The sequence below is a fragment of the Camelus bactrianus genome, chromosome 18, assembly GCF_048773025.1.
Source record: "Camelus bactrianus isolate YW-2024 breed Bactrian camel chromosome 18, ASM4877302v1, whole genome shotgun sequence".
NCBI lineage: Eukaryota > Metazoa > Chordata > Mammalia > Artiodactyla > Camelidae > Camelus > Camelus bactrianus.
This window is the reverse complement of record NC_133556.1, coordinates 6,446,748-6,465,270: the sequence shown is the minus strand read 5'-3', so window position 1 is coordinate 6,465,270 and position 18,523 is coordinate 6,446,748. Positions and strand designations below refer to the sequence as shown.

Here is an 18,523-nt window from a genome sequence, read left to right as displayed (position 1 = left end):
CGCCTGGGGGTGACCGATGATGTGACTGGGGGCTGAGAAGTAGTGCCTGTCGTGAAAGGCTGTGCAGGCGTGTCACTGGAGGGAGGAAGCGTGGTCGTGTGCAGTGTGCTGGTGCCGGGGCCGGTGCTGGTGCTGGTGCTGGTGGAGGCAGCGGTGGCCCCCTGGGGCGGGGTGGTCCTGCTACTGCTGGTGGACGTGGAAGGGGAGGCTGCAGAGGTCCCGGGAGCGGCTGCAGTGACGGAGGGAGAGGCAGCGCGGTGGGTACTTGGGGGCACGGATGTCGTGTCGGGCATCGTGGCCGAGGTGGTGAGGGCACTGAGTGTTGCGGCTGTGGTGTGGACGGTGGGGGAGGACGGGATGACACGCGTGTGGGTGGGGGCCAGGCTGGAGAGAGTGGGTGTGGAGGTGAGGTCAGTGGTGATGGTCAAGGAGGCAGTGGGGCTGGTGGATGTGGAGCGGGTGGTGGGTGTGCTGGTGGGCGTGCCCGAAGGCTCAGGAGACGGAGCTAGGGTTCTGGATGTCTGCAGGGAAGCAGGGCTAGGGAGAGGCGAGGTAACTGCAGATGTGCTTGAGCCTCCCGTGGAGTAGGCGGTTGGGGGAGTGATGCCCGAGGTACTCCGTGGGGCTGCCGGGGTGGGTGTGGTTCGCAGGTGTGCCGTGGCTGTCACGGTGGTTCCTGTCGTGGAGGGGGTGGGCAGAGGGGTTGTGATGGAGGTGGCGGGGGCGGCCGTGTCGGCGGGAGTGGTGATTTCCCGTGTGATGGTGGCGGTGGCGGTGGCGGTGCTGGGAGTACTAGGGGGAGGTGGAGGGGTGGACGTGGCCTGGGTGGTGGGGATGGTGGTGACCAAGGTGGAGAGAGGTCTAGGTTTGGGGGCGGAAGTGGGGACTGGCTCTGCGCTTGAGGCAGGAGGAGAGGACAGAGGCAGGCTCGTGGATGAGGTCCCGGTCTTGGCGGCCCCTCGAGAGGAAGTGGGGGAGGTGGGGGAGCCGACTGTGTTTGTGGGGGTGACGGATGAGGTGATTGGCGGAACGGAAGTCCTCTCTGTCCTGGGGGACTGTGAGGGCATGTCCTTGCTAGGTGGGACCGTGCTGGTGCTCAGTGTGCTGCTGCTCGTGGCCGGCGGAGGGCTACTCTCGGCCTGAGTGGCCTTGGGCCTGCTGGCAGGCGTGGGAGAGGGGCCAGCGGATGGAACCGGAGTGCTGGTGGTGAGGGAGGGGGTGGCAGTGCCGTGGGCACTTGTGAGCGGGGATGTGGTAGCAGGCAGCGGGGCAGAGGTGGTGGTGACAGCGAGAGTGGTGCCTGGGATGTGCAGGGGGCCGGAAGAGGGCATGACACTTGTGGGGCTTGGTGACTTGCTGGAGCTGAGGCCGGTCAGGGTGGTCAGTGAGCCAGGGGTCCTAGTGGATGTGGAGTTGGTGGTGGTTGGCGTGGCGGTGGAGATGCCTGTACTGGCAGAAGATGGAGCTGTGGTGGTGGAGGTGTGCGGGCCGGCAGAGGTAGAGGGGGAGGAGGCCACTGCCGACGTGACTGTGCTTCCAGTGGGGTAGAAGGTTGAGGACGGGCTGCCTGGAGTAGTGTGCGGTGTTGTCGGGCTGGGTGTGGTTCGCAGGGGTGAGGTGGCCGTCGCGGTGGTGTCGGTGGTGGAGGGAGTGGGCCAGAGGGTTGTGATCGAGGCGGAGGTGGCGGGGGTTGCGGTGTCAGTGGGCGTGGTGATTCCTGTTGCGATGGGGGTGGGGGTCCCAGTGGGAGGTGGAGGGGTGGACGTGGCCTGGGTGGTGGGGATGGTGGTGACCAAGGTGGAGAGAGGGCTCGGGTGCGGGGCGGAAGTGGGGGCTGGCCGTGCGCTTGAGGCAGGAGGAGAAGACAGAGGCAGGCTCGTGGCTGAGGTGAAGGTATCGGTGGTCACTGGAGAGGAGGCGTGGGAGGCCAGGGAGCTGGCGGTGCGCCTGGGGGTGACCGATGATGTGACTGGGGGCTGAGAAGTAGTGCCTGTCGTGAAAGGCTGTGCAGGCGTGTCACTGGAGGGAGGAAGCGTGGTCGTGTGCAGTGTGCTGGTGCCGGGGCCGGTGCTGGTGCTGGTGCTGGTGGAGGCAGCGGTGGCCCCCTGGGGCGGGGTGGTCCTGCTACTGCTGGTGGACGTGGAAGGGGAGGCTGCAGAGGTCCCGGGAGCGGCTGCAGTGACGGAGGGAGAGGCAGCGCGGTGGGTACTTGGGGGCACGGATGTCGTGTCGGGCATCGTGGCCGAGGTGGTGAGGGCACTGAGTGTTGCGGCTGTGGTGTGGACGGTGGGGGAGGACGGGATGACACGCGTGTGGGTGGGGGCCAGGCTGGAGAGAGTGGGTGTGGAGGTGAGGTCAGTGGTGATGGTCAAGGAGGCAGTGGGGCTGGTGGATGTGGAGCGGGTGGTGGGTGTGCTGGTGGGCGTGCCCGAAGGCTCAGGAGACGGAGCTAGGGTTCTGGATGTCTGCAGGGAAGCAGGGCTAGGGAGAGGCGAGGTAACTGCAGATGTGCTTGAGCCTCCCGTGGAGTAGGCGGTTGGGGGAGTGATGCCCGAGGTACTCCGTGGGGCTGCCGGGGTGGGTGTGGTTCGCAGGTGTGCCGTGGCTGTCACGGTGGTTCCTGTCGTGGAGGGGGTGGGCAGAGGGGTTGTGATGGAGGTGGCGGGGGCGGCCGTGTCGGCGGGAGTGGTGATTTCCCGTGTGATGGTGGCGGTGGCGGTGGCGGTGCTGGGAGTACTAGGGGGAGGTGGAGGGGTGGACGTGGCCTGGGTGGTGGGGATGGTGGTGACCAAGGTGGAGAGAGGTCTAGGTTTGGGGGCGGAAGTGGGGACTGGCTCTGCGCTTGAGGCAGGAGGAGAGGACAGAGGCAGGCTCGTGGATGAGGTCCCGGTCTTGGCGGCCCCTCGAGAGGAAGTGGGGGAGGTGGGGGAGCCGACTGTGTTTGTGGGGGTGACGGATGAGGTGATTGGCGGAACGGAAGTCCTCTCTGTCCTGGGGGACTGTGAGGGCATGTCCTTGCTAGGTGGGACCGTGCTGGTGCTCAGTGTGCTGCTGCTCGTGGCCGGCGGAGGGCTACTCTCGGCCTGAGTGGCCTTGGGCCTGCTGGCAGGCGTGGGAGAGGGGCCAGCGGATGGAACCGGAGTGCTGGTGGTGAGGGAGGGGGTGGCAGTGCCGTGGGCACTTGTGAGCGGGGATGTGGTAGCAGGCAGCGGGGCAGAGGTGGTGGTGACAGCGAGAGTGGTGCCTGGGATGTGCAGGGGGCCGGAAGAGGGCATGACACTTGTGGGGCTTGGTGACTTGCTGGAGCTGAGGCCGGTCAGGGTGGTCAGTGAGCCAGGGGTCCTAGTGGATGTGGAGTTGGTGGTGGTTGGCGTGGCGGTGGAGATGCCTGTACTGGCAGAAGATGGAGCTGTGGTGGTGGAGGTGTGCGGGCCGGCAGAGGTAGAGGGGGAGGAGGCCACTGCCGACGTGACTGTGCTTCCAGTGGGGTAGAAGGTTGAGGACGGGCTGCCTGGAGTAGTGTGCGGTGTTGTCGGGCTGGGTGTGGTTCGCAGGGGTGAGGTGGCCGTCGCGGTGGTGTCGGTGGTGGAGGGAGTGGGCCAGAGGGTTGTGATCGAGGCGGAGGTGGCGGGGGTTGCGGTGTCAGTGGGCGTGGTGATTCCTGTTGCGATGGGGGTGGGGGTCCCAGTGGGAGGTGGAGGGGTGGACGTGGCCTGGGTGGTGGGGATGGTGGTGACCAAGGTGGAGAGAGGGCTCGGGTGCGGGGCGGAAGTGGGGGCTGGCCGTGCGCTTGAGGCAGGAGGAGAAGACAGAGGCAGGCTCGTGGCTGAGGTGAAGGTATCGGTGGTCACTGGAGAGGAGGCGTGGGAGGCCAGGGAGCTGGCGGTGCGCCTGGGGGTGACCGATGATGTGACTGGGGGCTGAGAAGTAGTGCCTGTCGTGAAAGGCTGTGCAGGCGTGTCACTGGAGGGAGGAAGCGTGGTCGTGTGCAGTGTGCTGGTGCCGGGGCCGGTGCTGGTGCTGGTGCTGGTGGAGGCAGCGGTGGCCCCCTGGGGCGGGGTGGTCCTGCTACTGCTGGTGGACGTGGAAGGGGAGGCTGCAGAGGTCCCGGGAGCGGCTGCAGTGACGGAGGGAGAGGCAGCGCGGTGGGTACTTGGGGGCACGGATGTCGTGTCGGGCATCGTGGCCGAGGTGGTGAGGGCACTGAGTGTTGCGGCTGTGGTGTGGACGGTGGGGGAGGACGGGATGACACGCGTGTGGGTGGGGGCCAGGCTGGAGAGAGTGGGTGTGGAGGTGAGGTCAGTGGTGATGGTCAAGGAGGCAGTGGGGCTGGTGGATGTGGAGCGGGTGGTGGGTGTGCTGGTGGGCGTGCCCGAAGGCTCAGGAGACGGAGCTAGGGTTCTGGATGTCTGCAGGGAAGCAGGGCTAGGGAGAGGCGAGGTAACTGCAGATGTGCTTGAGCCTCCCGTGGAGTAGGCGGTTGGGGGAGTGATGCCCGAGGTACTCCGTGGGGCTGCCGGGGTGGGTGTGGTTCGCAGGTGTGCCGTGGCTGTCACGGTGGTTCCTGTCGTGGAGGGGGTGGGCAGAGGGGTTGTGATGGAGGTGGCGGGGGCGGCCGTGTCGGCGGGAGTGGTGATTTCCCGTGTGATGGTGGCGGTGGCGGTGGCGGTGCTGGGAGTACTAGGGGGAGGTGGAGGGGTGGACGTGGCCTGGGTGGTGGGGATGGTGGTGACCAAGGTGGAGAGAGGTCTAGGTTTGGGGGCGGAAGTGGGGACTGGCTCTGCGCTTGAGGCAGGAGGAGAGGACAGAGGCAGGCTCGTGGATGAGGTCCCGGTCTTGGCGGCCCCTCGAGAGGAAGTGGGGGAGGTGGGGGAGCCGACTGTGTTTGTGGGGGTGACGGATGAGGTGATTGGCGGAACGGAAGTCCTCTCTGTCCTGGGGGACTGTGAGGGCATGTCCTTGCTAGGTGGGACCGTGCTGGTGCTCAGTGTGCTGCTGCTCGTGGCCGGCGGAGGGCTACTCTCGGCCTGAGTGGCCTTGGGCCTGCTGGCAGGCGTGGGAGAGGGGCCAGCGGATGGAACCGGAGTGCTGGTGGTGAGGGAGGGGGTGGCAGTGCTGTGGGCACTTGTGAGCGGGGATGTGGTAGCAGGCAGCGGGGCAGAGGTGGTGGTGACAGCGAGAGTGGTGCCTGGGATGTGCAGGGGGCCGGAAGAGGGCATGACACTTGTGGGGCTTGGTGACTTGCTGGAGCTGAGGCCGGTCAGGGTGGTCAGTGAGCCAGGGGTCCTAGTGGATGTGGAGTTGGTGGTGGTTGGCGTGGCGGTGGAGATGCCTGTACTGGCAGAAGATGGAGCTGTGGTGGTGGAGGTGTGCGGGCCGGCAGAGGTAGAGGGGGAGGAGGCCACTGCCGACGTGACTGTGCTTCCAGTGGGGTAGAAGGTTGAGGACGGGCTGCCTGGAGTAGTGTGCGGTGTTGTCGGGCTGGGTGTGGTTCGCAGGGGTGAGGTGGCCGTCGCGGTGGTGTCGGTGGTGGAGGGAGTGGGCCAGAGGGTTGTGATCGAGGCGGAGGTGGCGGGGGTTGCGGTGTCAGTGGGCGTGGTGATTCCTGTTGCGATGGGGGTGGGGGTCCCAGTGGGAGGTGGAGGGGTGGACGTGGCCTGGGTGGTGGGGATGGTGGTGACCAAGGTGGAGAGAGGGCTCGGGTGCGGGGCGGAAGTGGGGGCTGGCCGTGCGCTTGAGGCAGGAGGAGAAGACAGAGGCAGGCTCGTGGCTGAGGTGAAGGTATCGGTGGTCACTGGAGAGGAGGCGTGGGAGGCCAGGGAGCTGGCGGTGCGCCTGGGGGTGACCGATGATGTGACTGGGGGCTGAGAAGTAGTGCCTGTCGTGAAAGGCTGTGCAGGCGTGTCACTGGAGGGAGGAAGCGTGGTCGTGTGCAGTGTGCTGGTGCCGGGGCCGGTGCTGGTGCTGGTGCTGGTGGAGGCAGCGGTGGCCCCCTGGGGCGGGGTGGTCCTGCTACTGCTGGTGGACGTGGAAGGGGAGGCTGCAGAGGTCCCGGGAGCGGCTGCAGTGACGGAGGGAGAGGCAGCGCGGTGGGTACTTGGGGGCACGGATGTCGTGTCGGGCATCGTGGCCGAGGTGGTGAGGGCACTGAGTGTTGCGGCTGTGGTGTGGACGGTGGGGGAGGACGGGATGACACGCGTGTGGGTGGGGGCCAGGCTGGAGAGAGTGGGTGTGGAGGTGAGGTCAGTGGTGATGGTCAAGGAGGCAGTGGGGCTGGTGGATGTGGAGCGGGTGGTGGGTGTGCTGGTGGGCGTGCCCGAAGGCTCAGGAGACGGAGCTAGGGTTCTGGATGTCTGCAGGGAAGCAGGGCTAGGGAGAGGCGAGGTAACTGCAGATGTGCTTGAGCCTCCCGTGGAGTAGGCGGTTGGGGGAGTGATGCCCGAGGTACTCCGTGGGGCTGCCGGGGTGGGTGTGGTTCGCAGGTGTGCCGTGGCTGTCACGGTGGTTCCTGTCGTGGAGGGGGTGGGCAGAGGGGTTGTGATGGAGGTGGCGGGGGCGGCCGTGTCGGCGGGAGTGGTGATTTCCCGTGTGATGGTGGCGGTGGCGGTGGCGGTGCTGGGAGTACTAGGGGGAGGTGGAGGGGTGGACGTGGCCTGGGTGGTGGGGATGGTGGTGACCAAGGTGGAGAGAGGTCTAGGTTTGGGGGCGGAAGTGGGGACTGGCTCTGCGCTTGAGGCAGGAGGAGAGGACAGAGGCAGGCTCGTGGATGAGGTCCCGGTCTTGGCGGCCCCTCGAGAGGAAGTGGGGGAGGTGGGGGAGCCGACTGTGTTTGTGGGGGTGACGGATGAGGTGATTGGCGGAACGGAAGTCCTCTCTGTCCTGGGGGACTGTGAGGGCATGTCCTTGCTAGGTGGGACCGTGCTGGTGCTCAGTGTGCTGCTGCTCGTGGCCGGCGGAGGGCTACTCTCGGCCTGAGTGGCCTTGGGCCTGCTGGCAGGCGTGGGAGAGGGGCCAGCGGATGGAACCGGAGTGCTGGTGGTGAGGGAGGGGGTGGCAGTGCCGTGGGCACTTGTGAGCGGGGATGTGGTAGCAGGCAGCGGGGCAGAGGTGGTGGTGACAGCGAGAGTGGTGCCTGGGATGTGCAGGGGGCCGGAAGAGGGCATGACACTTGTGGGGCTTGGTGACTTGCTGGAGCTGAGGCCGGTCAGGGTGGTCAGTGAGCCAGGGGTCCTAGTGGATGTGGAGTTGGTGGTGGTTGGCGTGGCGGTGGAGATGCCTGTACTGGCAGAAGATGGAGCTGTGGTGGTGGAGGTGTGCGGGCCGGCAGAGGTAGAGGGGGAGGAGGCCACTGCCGACGTGACTGTGCTTCCAGTGGGGTAGAAGGTTGAGGACGGGCTGCCTGGAGTAGTGTGCGGTGTTGTCGGGCTGGGTGTGGTTCGCAGGGGTGAGGTGGCCGTCGCGGTGGTGTCGGTGGTGGAGGGAGTGGGCCAGAGGGTTGTGATCGAGGCGGAGGTGGCGGGGGTTGCGGTGTCAGTGGGCGTGGTGATTCCTGTTGCGATGGGGGTGGGGGTCCCAGTGGGAGGTGGAGGGGTGGACGTGGCCTGGGTGGTGGGGATGGTGGTGACCAAGGTGGAGAGAGGGCTCGGGTGCGGGGCGGAAGTGGGGGCTGGCCGTGCGCTTGAGGCAGGAGGAGAAGACAGAGGCAGGCTCGTGGCTGAGGTGAAGGTATCGGTGGTCACTGGAGAGGAGGCGTGGGAGGCCAGGGAGCTGGCGGTGCGCCTGGGGGTGACCGATGATGTGACTGGGGGCTGAGAAGTAGTGCCTGTCGTGAAAGGCTGTGCAGGCGTGTCACTGGAGGGAGGAAGCGTGGTCGTGTGCAGTGTGCTGGTGCCGGGGCCGGTGCTGGTGCTGGTGCTGGTGGAGGCAGCGGTGGCCCCCTGGGGCGGGGTGGTCCTGCTACTGCTGGTGGACGTGGAAGGGGAGGCTGCAGAGGTCCCGGGAGCGGCTGCAGTGACGGAGGGAGAGGCAGCGCGGTGGGTACTTGGGGGCACGGATGTCGTGTCGGGCATCGTGGCCGAGGTGGTGAGGGCACTGAGTGTTGCGGCTGTGGTGTGGACGGTGGGGGAGGACGGGATGACACGCGTGTGGGTGGGGGCCAGGCTGGAGAGAGTGGGTGTGGAGGTGAGGTCAGTGGTGATGGTCAAGGAGGCAGTGGGGCTGGTGGATGTGGAGCGGGTGGTGGGTGTGCTGGTGGGCGTGCCCGAAGGCTCAGGAGACGGAGCTAGGGTTCTGGATGTCTGCAGGGAAGCAGGGCTAGGGAGAGGCGAGGTAACTGCAGATGTGCTTGAGCCTCCCGTGGAGTAGGCGGTTGGGGGAGTGATGCCCGAGGTACTCCGTGGGGCTGCCGGGGTGGGTGTGGTTCGCAGGTGTGCCGTGGCTGTCACGGTGGTTCCTGTCGTGGAGGGGGTGGGCAGAGGGGTTGTGATGGAGGTGGCGGGGGCGGCCGTGTCGGCGGGAGTGGTGATTTCCCGTGTGATGGTGGCGGTGGCGGTGGCGGTGGCGGTGGCGGTGCTGGGAGTACTAGGGGGAGGTGGAGGGGTGGACGTGGCCTGGGTGGTGGGGATGGTGGTGACCAAGGTGGAGAGAGGTCTAGGTTTGGGGGCGGAAGTGGGGACTGGCTCTGCGCTTGAGGCAGGAGGAGAGGACAGAGGCAGGCTCGTGGATGAGGTCCCGGTCTTGGCGGCCCCTCGAGAGGAAGTGGGGGAGGTGGGGGAGCCGACTGTGTTTGTGGGGGTGACGGATGAGGTGATTGGCGGAACGGAAGTCCTCTCTGTCCTGGGGGACTGTGAGGGCATGTCCTTGCTAGGTGGGACCGTGCTGGTGCTCAGTGTGCTGCTGCTCGTGGCCGGCGGAGGGCTACTCTCGGCCTGAGTGGCCTTGGGCCTGCTGGCAGGCGTGGGAGAGGGGCCAGCGGATGGAACCGGAGTGCTGGTGGTGAGGGAGGGGGTGGCAGTGCCGTGGGCACTTGTGAGCGGGGATGTGGTAGCAGGCAGCGGGGCAGAGGTGGTGGTGACAGCGAGAGTGGTGCCTGGGATGTGCAGGGGGCCGGAAGAGGGCATGACACTTGTGGGGCTTGGTGACTTGCTGGAGCTGAGGCCGGTCAGGGTGGTCAGTGAGCCAGGGGTCCTAGTGGATGTGGAGTTGGTGGTGGTTGGCGTGGCGGTGGAGATGCCTGTACTGGCAGAAGATGGAGCTGTGGTGGTGGAGGTGTGCGGGCCGGCAGAGGTAGAGGGGGAGGAGGCCACTGCCGACGTGACTGTGCTTCCAGTGGGGTAGAAGGTTGAGGACGGGCTGCCTGGAGTAGTGTGCGGTGTTGTCGGGCTGGGTGTGGTTCGCAGGGGTGAGGTGGCCGTCGCGGTGGTGTCGGTGGTGGAGGGAGTGGGCCAGAGGGTTGTGATCGAGGCGGAGGTGGCGGGGGTTGCGGTGTCAGTGGGCGTGGTGATTCCTGTTGCGATGGGGGTGGGGGTCCCAGTGGGAGGTGGAGGGGTGGACGTGGCCTGGGTGGTGGGGATGGTGGTGACCAAGGTGGAGAGAGGGCTCGGGTGCGGGGCGGAAGTGGGGGCTGGCCGTGCGCTTGAGGCAGGAGGAGAAGACAGAGGCAGGCTCGTGGCTGAGGTGAAGGTATCGGTGGTCACTGGAGAGGAGGCGTGGGAGGCCAGGGAGCTGGCGGTGCGCCTGGGGGTGACCGATGATGTGACTGGGGGCTGAGAAGTAGTGCCTGTCGTGAAAGGCTGTGCAGGCGTGTCACTGGAGGGAGGAAGCGTGGTCGTGTGCAGTGTGCTGGTGCCGGGGCCGGTGCTGGTGCTGGTGCTGGTGGAGGCAGCGGTGGCCCCCTGGGGCGGGGTGGTCCTGCTACTGCTGGTGGACGTGGAAGGGGAGGCTGCAGAGGTCCCGGGAGCGGCTGCAGTGACGGAGGGAGAGGCAGCGCGGTGGGTACTTGGGGGCACGGATGTCGTGTCGGGCATCGTGGCCGAGGTGGTGAGGGCACTGAGTGTTGCGGCTGTGGTGTGGACGGTGGGGGAGGACGGGATGACACGCGTGTGGGTGGGGGCCAGGCTGGAGAGAGTGGGTGTGGAGGTGAGGTCAGTGGTGATGGTCAAGGAGGCAGTGGGGCTGGTGGATGTGGAGCGGGTGGTGGGTGTGCTGGTGGGCGTGCCCGAAGGCTCAGGAGACGGAGCTAGGGTTCTGGATGTCTGCAGGGAAGCAGGGCTAGGGAGAGGCGAGGTAACTGCAGATGTGCTTGAGCCTCCCGTGGAGTAGGCGGTTGGGGGAGTGATGCCCGAGGTACTCCGTGGGGCTGCCGGGGTGGGTGTGGTTCGCAGGTGTGCCGTGGCTGTCACGGTGGTTCCTGTCGTGGAGGGGGTGGGCAGAGGGGTTGTGATGGAGGTGGCGGGGGCGGCCGTGTCGGCGGGAGTGGTGATTTCCCGTGTGATGGTGGCGGTGGCGGTGGCGGTGGCGGTGGCGGTGCTGGGAGTACTAGGGGGAGGTGGAGGGGTGGACGTGGCCTGGGTGGTGGGGATGGTGGTGACCAAGGTGGAGAGAGGTCTAGGTTTGGGGGCGGAAGTGGGGACTGGCTCTGCGCTTGAGGCAGGAGGAGAGGACAGAGGCAGGCTCGTGGATGAGGTCCCGGTCTTGGCGGCCCCTCGAGAGGAAGTGGGGGAGGTGGGGGAGCCGACTGTGTTTGTGGGGGTGACGGATGAGGTGATTGGCGGAACGGAAGTCCTCTCTGTCCTGGGGGACTGTGAGGGCATGTCCTTGCTAGGTGGGACCGTGCTGGTGCTCAGTGTGCTGCTGCTCGTGGCCGGCGGAGGGCTACTCTCGGCCTGAGTGGCCTTGGGCCTGCTGGCAGGCGTGGGAGAGGGGCCAGCGGATGGAACCGGAGTGCTGGTGGTGAGGGAGGGGGTGGCAGTGCCGTGGGCACTTGTGAGCGGGGATGTGGTAGCAGGCAGCGGGGCAGAGGTGGTGGTGACAGCGAGAGTGGTGCCTGGGATGTGCAGGGGGCCGGAAGAGGGCATGACACTTGTGGGGCTTGGTGACTTGCTGGAGCTGAGGCCGGTCAGGGTGGTCAGTGAGCCAGGGGTCCTAGTGGATGTGGAGTTGGTGGTGGTTGGCGTGGCGGTGGAGATGCCTGTACTGGCAGAAGATGGAGCTGTGGTGGTGGAGGTGTGCGGGCCGGCAGAGGTAGAGGGGGAGGAGGCCACTGCCGACGTGACTGTGCTTCCAGTGGGGTAGAAGGTTGAGGACGGGCTGCCTGGAGTAGTGTGCGGTGTTGTCGGGCTGGGTGTGGTTCGCAGGGGTGAGGTGGCCGTCGCGGTGGTGTCGGTGGTGGAGGGAGTGGGCCAGAGGGTTGTGATCGAGGCGGAGGTGGCGGGGGTTGCGGTGTCAGTGGGCGTGGTGATTCCTGTTGCGATGGGGGTGGGGGTCCCAGTGGGAGGTGGAGGGGTGGACGTGGCCTGGGTGGTGGGGATGGTGGTGACCAAGGTGGAGAGAGGGCTCGGGTGCGGGGCGGAAGTGGGGGCTGGCCGTGCGCTTGAGGCAGGAGGAGAAGACAGAGGCAGGCTCGTGGCTGAGGTGAAGGTATCGGTGGTCACTGGAGAGGAGGCGTGGGAGGCCAGGGAGCTGGCGGTGCGCCTGGGGGTGACCGATGATGTGACTGGGGGCTGAGAAGTAGTGCCTGTCGTGAAAGGCTGTGCAGGCGTGTCACTGGAGGGAGGAAGCGTGGTCGTGTGCAGTGTGCTGGTGCCGGGGCCGGTGCTGGTGCTGGTGCTGGTGGAGGCAGCGGTGGCCCCCTGGGGCGGGGTGGTCCTGCTACTGCTGGTGGACGTGGAAGGGGAGGCTGCAGAGGTCCCGGGAGCGGCTGCAGTGACGGAGGGAGAGGCAGCGCGGTGGGTCCTTGGGGGCACGGATGTCGTGTCGGGCATCGTGGCCGAGGTGGTGAGGGCACTGAGTGTTGCGGCTGTGGTGTGGACGGTGGGGGAGGACGGGATGACACGCGTGTGGGTGGGGGCCAGGCTGGAGAGAGTGGGTGTGGAGGTGAGGTCAGTGGTGATGGTCAAGGAGGCAGTGGGGCTGGTGGATGTGGAGCGGGTGGTGGGTGTGCTGGTGGGCGTGCCCGAAGGCTCAGGAGACGGAGCTAGGGTTCTGGATGTCTGCAGGGAAGCAGGGCTAGGGAGAGGCGAGGTAACTGCAGATGTGCTTGAGCCTCCCGTGGAGTAGGCGGTTGGGGGAGTGATGCCCGAGGTACTCCGTGGGGCTGCCGGGGTGGGTGTGGTTCGCAGGTGTGCCGTGGCTGTCACGGTGGTTCCTGTCGTGGAGGGGGTGGGCAGAGGGGTTGTGATGGAGGTGGCGGGGGCGGCCGTGTCGGCGGGAGTGGTGATTTCCCGTGTGATGGTGGCGGTGGCGGTGGCGGTGGCGGTGGCGGTGCTGGGAGTACTAGGGGGAGGTGGAGGGGTGGACGTGGCCTGGGTGGTGGGGATGGTGGTGACCAAGGTGGAGAGAGGTCTAGGTTTGGGGGCGGAAGTGGGGACTGGCTCTGCGCTTGAGGCAGGAGGAGAGGACAGAGGCAGGCTCGTGGATGAGGTCCCGGTCTTGGCGGCCCCTCGAGAGGAAGTGGGGGAGGTGGGGGAGCCGACTGTGTTTGTGGGGGTGACGGATGAGGTGATTGGCGGAACGGAAGTCCTCTCTGTCCTGGGGGACTGTGAGGGCATGTCCTTGCTAGGTGGGACCGTGCTGGTGCTCAGTGTGCTGCTGCTCGTGGCCGGCGGAGGGCTACTCTCGGCCTGAGTGGCCTTGGGCCTGCTGGCAGGCGTGGGAGAGGGGCCAGCGGATGGAACCGGAGTGCTGGTGGTGAGGGAGGGGGTGGCAGTGCCGTGGGCACTTGTGAGCGGGGATGTGGTAGCAGGCAGCGGGGCAGAGGTGGTGGTGACAGCGAGAGTGGTGCCTGGGATGTGCAGGGGGCCGGAAGAGGGCATGACACTTGTGGGGCTTGGTGACTTGCTGGAGCTGAGGCCGGTCAGGGTGGTCAGTGAGCCAGGGGTCCTAGTGGATGTGGAGTTGGTGGTGGTTGGCGTGGCGGTGGAGATGCCTGTACTGGCAGAAGATGGAGCTGTGGTGGTGGAGGTGTGCGGGCCGGCAGAGGTAGAGGGGGAGGAGGCCACTGCCGACGTGACTGTGCTTCCAGTGGGGTAGAAGGTTGAGGACGGGCTGCCTGGAGTAGTGTGCGGTGTTGTCGGGCTGGGTGTGGTTCGCAGGGGTGAGGTGGCCGTCGCGGTGGTGTCGGTGGTGGAGGGAGTGGGCCAGAGGGTTGTGATCGAGGCGGAGGTGGCGGGGGTTGCGGTGTCAGTGGGCGTGGTGATTCCTGTTGCGATGGGGGTGGGGGTCCCAGTGGGAGGTGGAGGGGTGGACGTGGCCTGGGTGGTGGGGATGGTGGTGACCAAGGTGGAGAGAGGGCTCGGGTGCGGGGCGGAAGTGGGGGCTGGCCGTGCGCTTGAGGCAGGAGGAGAAGACAGAGGCAGGCTCGTGGCTGAGGTGAAGGTATCGGTGGTCACTGGAGAGGAGGCGTGGGAGGCCAGGGAGCTGGCGGTGCGCCTGGGGGTGACCGATGATGTGACTGGGGGCTGAGAAGTAGTGCCTGTCGTGAAAGGCTGTGCAGGCGTGTCACTGGAGGGAGGAAGCGTGGTCGTGTGCAGTGTGCTGGTGCCGGGGCCGGTGCTGGTGCTGGTGCTGGTGGAGGCAGCGGTGGCCCCCTGGGGCGGGGTGGTCCTGCTACTGCTGGTGGACGTGGAAGGGGAGGCTGCAGAGGTCCCGGGAGCGGCTGCAGTGACGGAGGGAGAGGCAGCGCGGTGGGTCCTTGGGGGCACGGATGTCGTGTCGGGCATCGTGGCCGAGGTGGTGAGGGCACTGAGTGTTGCGGCTGTGGTGTGGACGGTGGGGGAGGACGGGATGACACGCGTGTGGGTGGGGGCCAGGCTGGAGAGAGTGGGTGTGGAGGTGAGGTCAGTGGTGATGGTCAAGGAGGCAGTGGGGCTGGTGGATGTGGAGCGGGTGGTGGGTGTGCTGGTGGGCGTGCCCGAAGGCTCAGGAGACGGAGCTAGGGTTCTGGATGTCTGCAGGGAAGCAGGGCTAGGGAGAGGCGAGGTAACTGCAGATGTGCTTGAGCCTCCCGTGGAGTAGGCGGTTGGGGGAGTGATGCCCGAGGTACTCCGTGGGGCTGCCGGGGTGGGTGTGGTTCGCAGGTGTGCCGTGGCTGTCACGGTGGTTCCTGTCGTGGAGGGGGTGGGCAGAGGGGTTGTGATGGAGGTGGCGGGGGCGGCCGTGTCGGCGGGAGTGGTGATTTCCCGTGTGATGGTGGCGGTGGCGGTGGCGGTGGCGGTGGCGGTGCTGGGAGTACTAGGGGGAGGTGGAGGGGTGGACGTGGCCTGGGTGGTGGGGATGGTGGTGACCAAGGTGGAGAGAGGTCTAGGTTTGGGGGCGGAAGTGGGGACTGGCTCTGCGCTTGAGGCAGGAGGAGAGGACAGAGGCAGGCTCGTGGATGAGGTCCCGGGCTTGGCGGCCCCTCGAGAGGAAGTGGGGGAGGTGGGGGAGCCGACTGTGTTTGTGGGGGTGACGGATGAGGTGATTGGCGGAACGGAAGTCCTCTCTGTCCTGGGGGACTGTGAGGGCATGTCCTTGCTAGGTGGGACCGTGCTGGTGCTCAGTGTGCTGCTGCTCGTGGCCGGCGGAGGGCTACTCTCGGCCTGAGTGGCCTTGGGCCTGCTGGCAGGCGTGGGAGAGGGGCCAGCGGATGGAACCGGAGTGCTGGTGGTGAGGGAGGGGGTGGCAGTGCCGTGGGCACTTGTGAGCGGGGATGTGGTAGCAGGCAGCGGGGCAGAGGTGGTGGTGACAGCGAGAGTGGTGCCTGGGATGTGCAGGGGGCCGGAAGAGGGCATGACACTTGTGGGGCTTGGTGACTTGCTGGAGCTGAGGCCGGTCAGGGTGGTCAGTGAGCCAGGGGTCCTAGTGGATGTGGAGTTGGTGGTGGTTGGCGTGGCGGTGGAGATGCCTGTACTGGCAGAAGATGGAGCTGTGGTGGTGGAGGTGTGCGGGCCGGCAGAGGTAGAGGGGGAGGAGGCCACTGCCGACGTGACTGTGCTTCCAGTGGGGTAGAAGGTTGAGGACGGGCTGCCTGGAGTAGTGTGCGGTGTTGTCGGGCTGGGTGTGGTTCGCAGGGGTGAGGTGGCCGTCGCGGTGGTGTCGGTGGTGGAGGGAGTGGGCCAGAGGGTTGTGATCGAGGCGGAGGTGGCGGGGGTTGCGGTGTCAGTGGGCGTGGTGATTCCTGTTGCGATGGGGGTGGGGGTCCCAGTGGGAGGTGGAGGGGTGGACGTGGCCTGGGTGGTGGGGATGGTGGTGACCAAGGTGGAGAGAGGGCTCGGGTGCGGGGCGGAAGTGGGGGCTGGCCGTGCGCTTGAGGCAGGAGGAGAAGACAGAGGCAGGCTCGTGGCTGAGGTGAAGGTATCGGTGGTCACTGGAGAGGAGGCGTGGGAGGCCAGGGAGCTGGCGGTGCGCCTGGGGGTGACCGATGATGTGACTGGGGGCTGAGAAGTAGTGCCTGTCGTGAAAGGCTGTGCAGGCGTGTCACTGGAGGGAGGAAGCGTGGTCGTGTGCAGTGTGCTGGTGCCGGGGCCGGTGCTGGTGCTGGTGCTGGTGGAGGCAGCGGTGGCCCCCTGGGGCGGGGTGGTCCTGCTACTGCTGGTGGACGTGGAAGGGGAGGCTGCAGAGGTCCCGGGAGCGGCTGCAGTGACGGAGGGAGAGGCAGCGCGGTGGGTACTTGGGGGCACAGATGTCGTGTCGGGCATCGTGGCCGAGGTGGTGAGGGCACTGAGTGTTGCGGCTGTGGTGTGGACGGTGGGGGAGGACGGGATGACACGCGTGTGGGTGGGGGCCAGGCTGGAGATAGTGGGTGTGAAGGTGAGGTCAGTGATGATGGTCAAGGAGGCAGTGGGGCTGGTGGATGTGGAGCGGGTGGTGGGTGTGCTGGTGGGCGTGCCCGAAGGCTCAGGAGACGGAGCTAGGGTTCTGGATGTCTGCAGGGAAGCAGGGCTAGGGAGAGGCGAGGTAACTGCAGATGTGCTTGAGCCTCCCGTGGAGTAGGCGGTTGGGGGAGTGATGCCCGAGGTACTCCGTGGGGCTGCCGGGGTGGGTGTGGTTCGCAGGTGTGCCGTGGCTGTCACGGTGGTTCCTGTCGTGGAGGGGGTGGGCAGAGGGGTTGTGATGGAGGTGGCGGGGGCGGCCGTGTCGGCGGGAGTTGTGATTTCCCGTGTGATGGTGGTGGTGACGGTGGCGGTGGCGGTGGCGGTGGCGGTGCTGGGAGTACTAGGGGGAGGTGGAGGGGTGGACGTGGCCTGGGTGGTGGGGATGGTGGTGACCAAGGTGGAGAGAGGTCTAGGTTTGGGGGCGGAAGTGGGGACTGGCTCTGCGCTTGAGGCAGGAGGAGAGGACAGAGGCAGGCTCGTGGATGAGGTCCCGGTCTTGGCGGTCCCTCGAGAGGAAGTTGAGTAGGTGAGGGAGCCGACTGTGTTTGTGGGGGTGATGGATGAGGTGATTGGCAGAAAGGAAGTCCTCTCTCTCCTGGTGGACTTTGTGTGCAAGTCCCTTCTAAGGTTTACCCCTGTTTTCATCTCTGTTTGAGTATTTTTATTAGTTCTGTCATGTGTTGAAGTGGTAGCAGGCTGTCTATGTGTTGTTCTGCTCCTGATGGATTCAGTGTCAGTGGTGTGAGTTCTCCTGATAATGGATGTATCCTCAGCAGTTGTAATTTCACTTGTGTTGATGGTGATGGTGCTGTTTTGAGGTCCATGCCTGGACATGTCCTGGCTAGTAGGAATTTTTGTAGAAATTATGTCCTTTTTCAGAAAGTTTTGTAAAATATCACGTTTAGTATTATATATGCCTTTCCTAGTGGTTGAAGCATATGACTTTATGTCCCTTCTCCTGCGTCTCTTTGTTGTGGCCGCAGTGGTGTAGGCTGCACCCTTTGTCGTACTTTTCTTGTGTATATCTCTGGTAGAACTGGCCATGCCTGAAGTGACTCTCCTAGTAGTTGTCATGGGAGAAATACTCATCATGCTTGTCTGTGGCTTCTCTATCTTAGGCGTGGTGGTGTAAGAGTTGGTAAAGTTCACCTGGTTCCGTGTCATGCAGGTGGTGGTCGGGTAAGTGGTGGTAATTAAAAGGCTGGTTGGATTGATGCAATCTGTCCTGCTCATATAGACAATCATGGTAGGTGGTGTGGTTTCTACCTTGAAGACCAACTTGGACATGGGGATTGTTGAGGTGTTGGAGTTGATTCGAGAGTTCAGCAATGTTTCAGAAATGGATTTAAAGTGGGGGGAAGTGATGATAGTCATAGGTATGTTTTCCCTACTGTCAGGAGTGAGAGAAACAATTTTGGAGATATTCAGTGGCCACTTTCCAGTACCCTTGGAGTGTGAGTAGTTGCTGAGAGCAGCACGCAAAAGTGTATTAGAAGTGGATGTGGCCATGGCGGAAGTTCCTGTATTGGTGGTAGAACAGAGGAGTTCATTGGTAGGTCGTTTTGTCACCAGAACACCACATAGGTTACTCACCGCCCCTTTTTCCAGATAGGTGTCACAGATGGTAGGAAGTGCCATCACGTATTCCCCCATCTGAGGTAGTTTGGAACCGAGGTTTTTCGAGATTATGAAGGCCAAGATCTGTCTGCTCCCCAGGTCAACATCACCAAGGGGAGTTGGGTGGCGGGCTCCCTTAATCCCTTGCCCACCTCATCTGTGTACTGATCTTCCAGCCCTGGGATGGCCACGCTAAGCATGCAGATTCAGCACAGGTTCCTGCCGCCTCCCCTCACCACTCCCATCTGCTCCTCCTCACATACTCACTGTTCCCTTAGTCTACTCCCTCTTCTCTCCTTCACCTGCTTCCTGAAGCCCTTGTCCCTGCTGGTCCCCCACCCTTTGGATCACCTCTGCCCCTCTCCCTGTGACCCACTGCTGTCTGGGCTGACTCTTCTCTTTGGAGAGAGAGAGAGAGAACCCAACCAAGATTTGGCTGAGGGTGGGACACATCATGGACTTCAGGAAACAAAGGGTCGACAGGGAAAAGTTGCAAAGAGGACAGCAAAGGGGAAAACAGAGATTGAATCTCAGAGGCCATTGAGATTGAGGGACAAGGAGACAGAACCACACACAGGCTGAGGGACAGGACAGAAAAGGAAGCTTCCAGAAAGAGATACTTCAGCAGGCAGGCATGAGTCCCGGAGATCTTAAGGTGTAACATTGAGTGTTAATAATAAAAATAGACATATTTTCTATCACTTATTCTATTCAGCCACTGGGTTAATTAGTTTACAAACACAAGTCCCTCACTCTACAAATACTGTCAACCCCATTTTACAGATGGTAAGACTAAGGGTCAAAGATCTCATAATGTTGAGGGTGAGTGGCAGCCA

At 64.9% G+C, this 18,523-nt stretch overlaps 1 protein-coding gene across 1 annotated transcript in view; it reads right to left on the bottom strand.

Moving 5' to 3' along the window:
- Positions 1–18,523, bottom strand: part of LOC105067509 (uncharacterized) — a 68,135-nt gene that overhangs the window by 48,583 nt on the left and 1,029 nt on the right. The window contains exon 2 of the mRNA XM_074346862.1: positions 4–17,590. Coding sequence (XP_074202963.1) covers positions 4–17,590 — 17,587 coding nt within the window. The remainder of the gene's footprint in view (positions 1–3; positions 17,591–18,523) is intronic.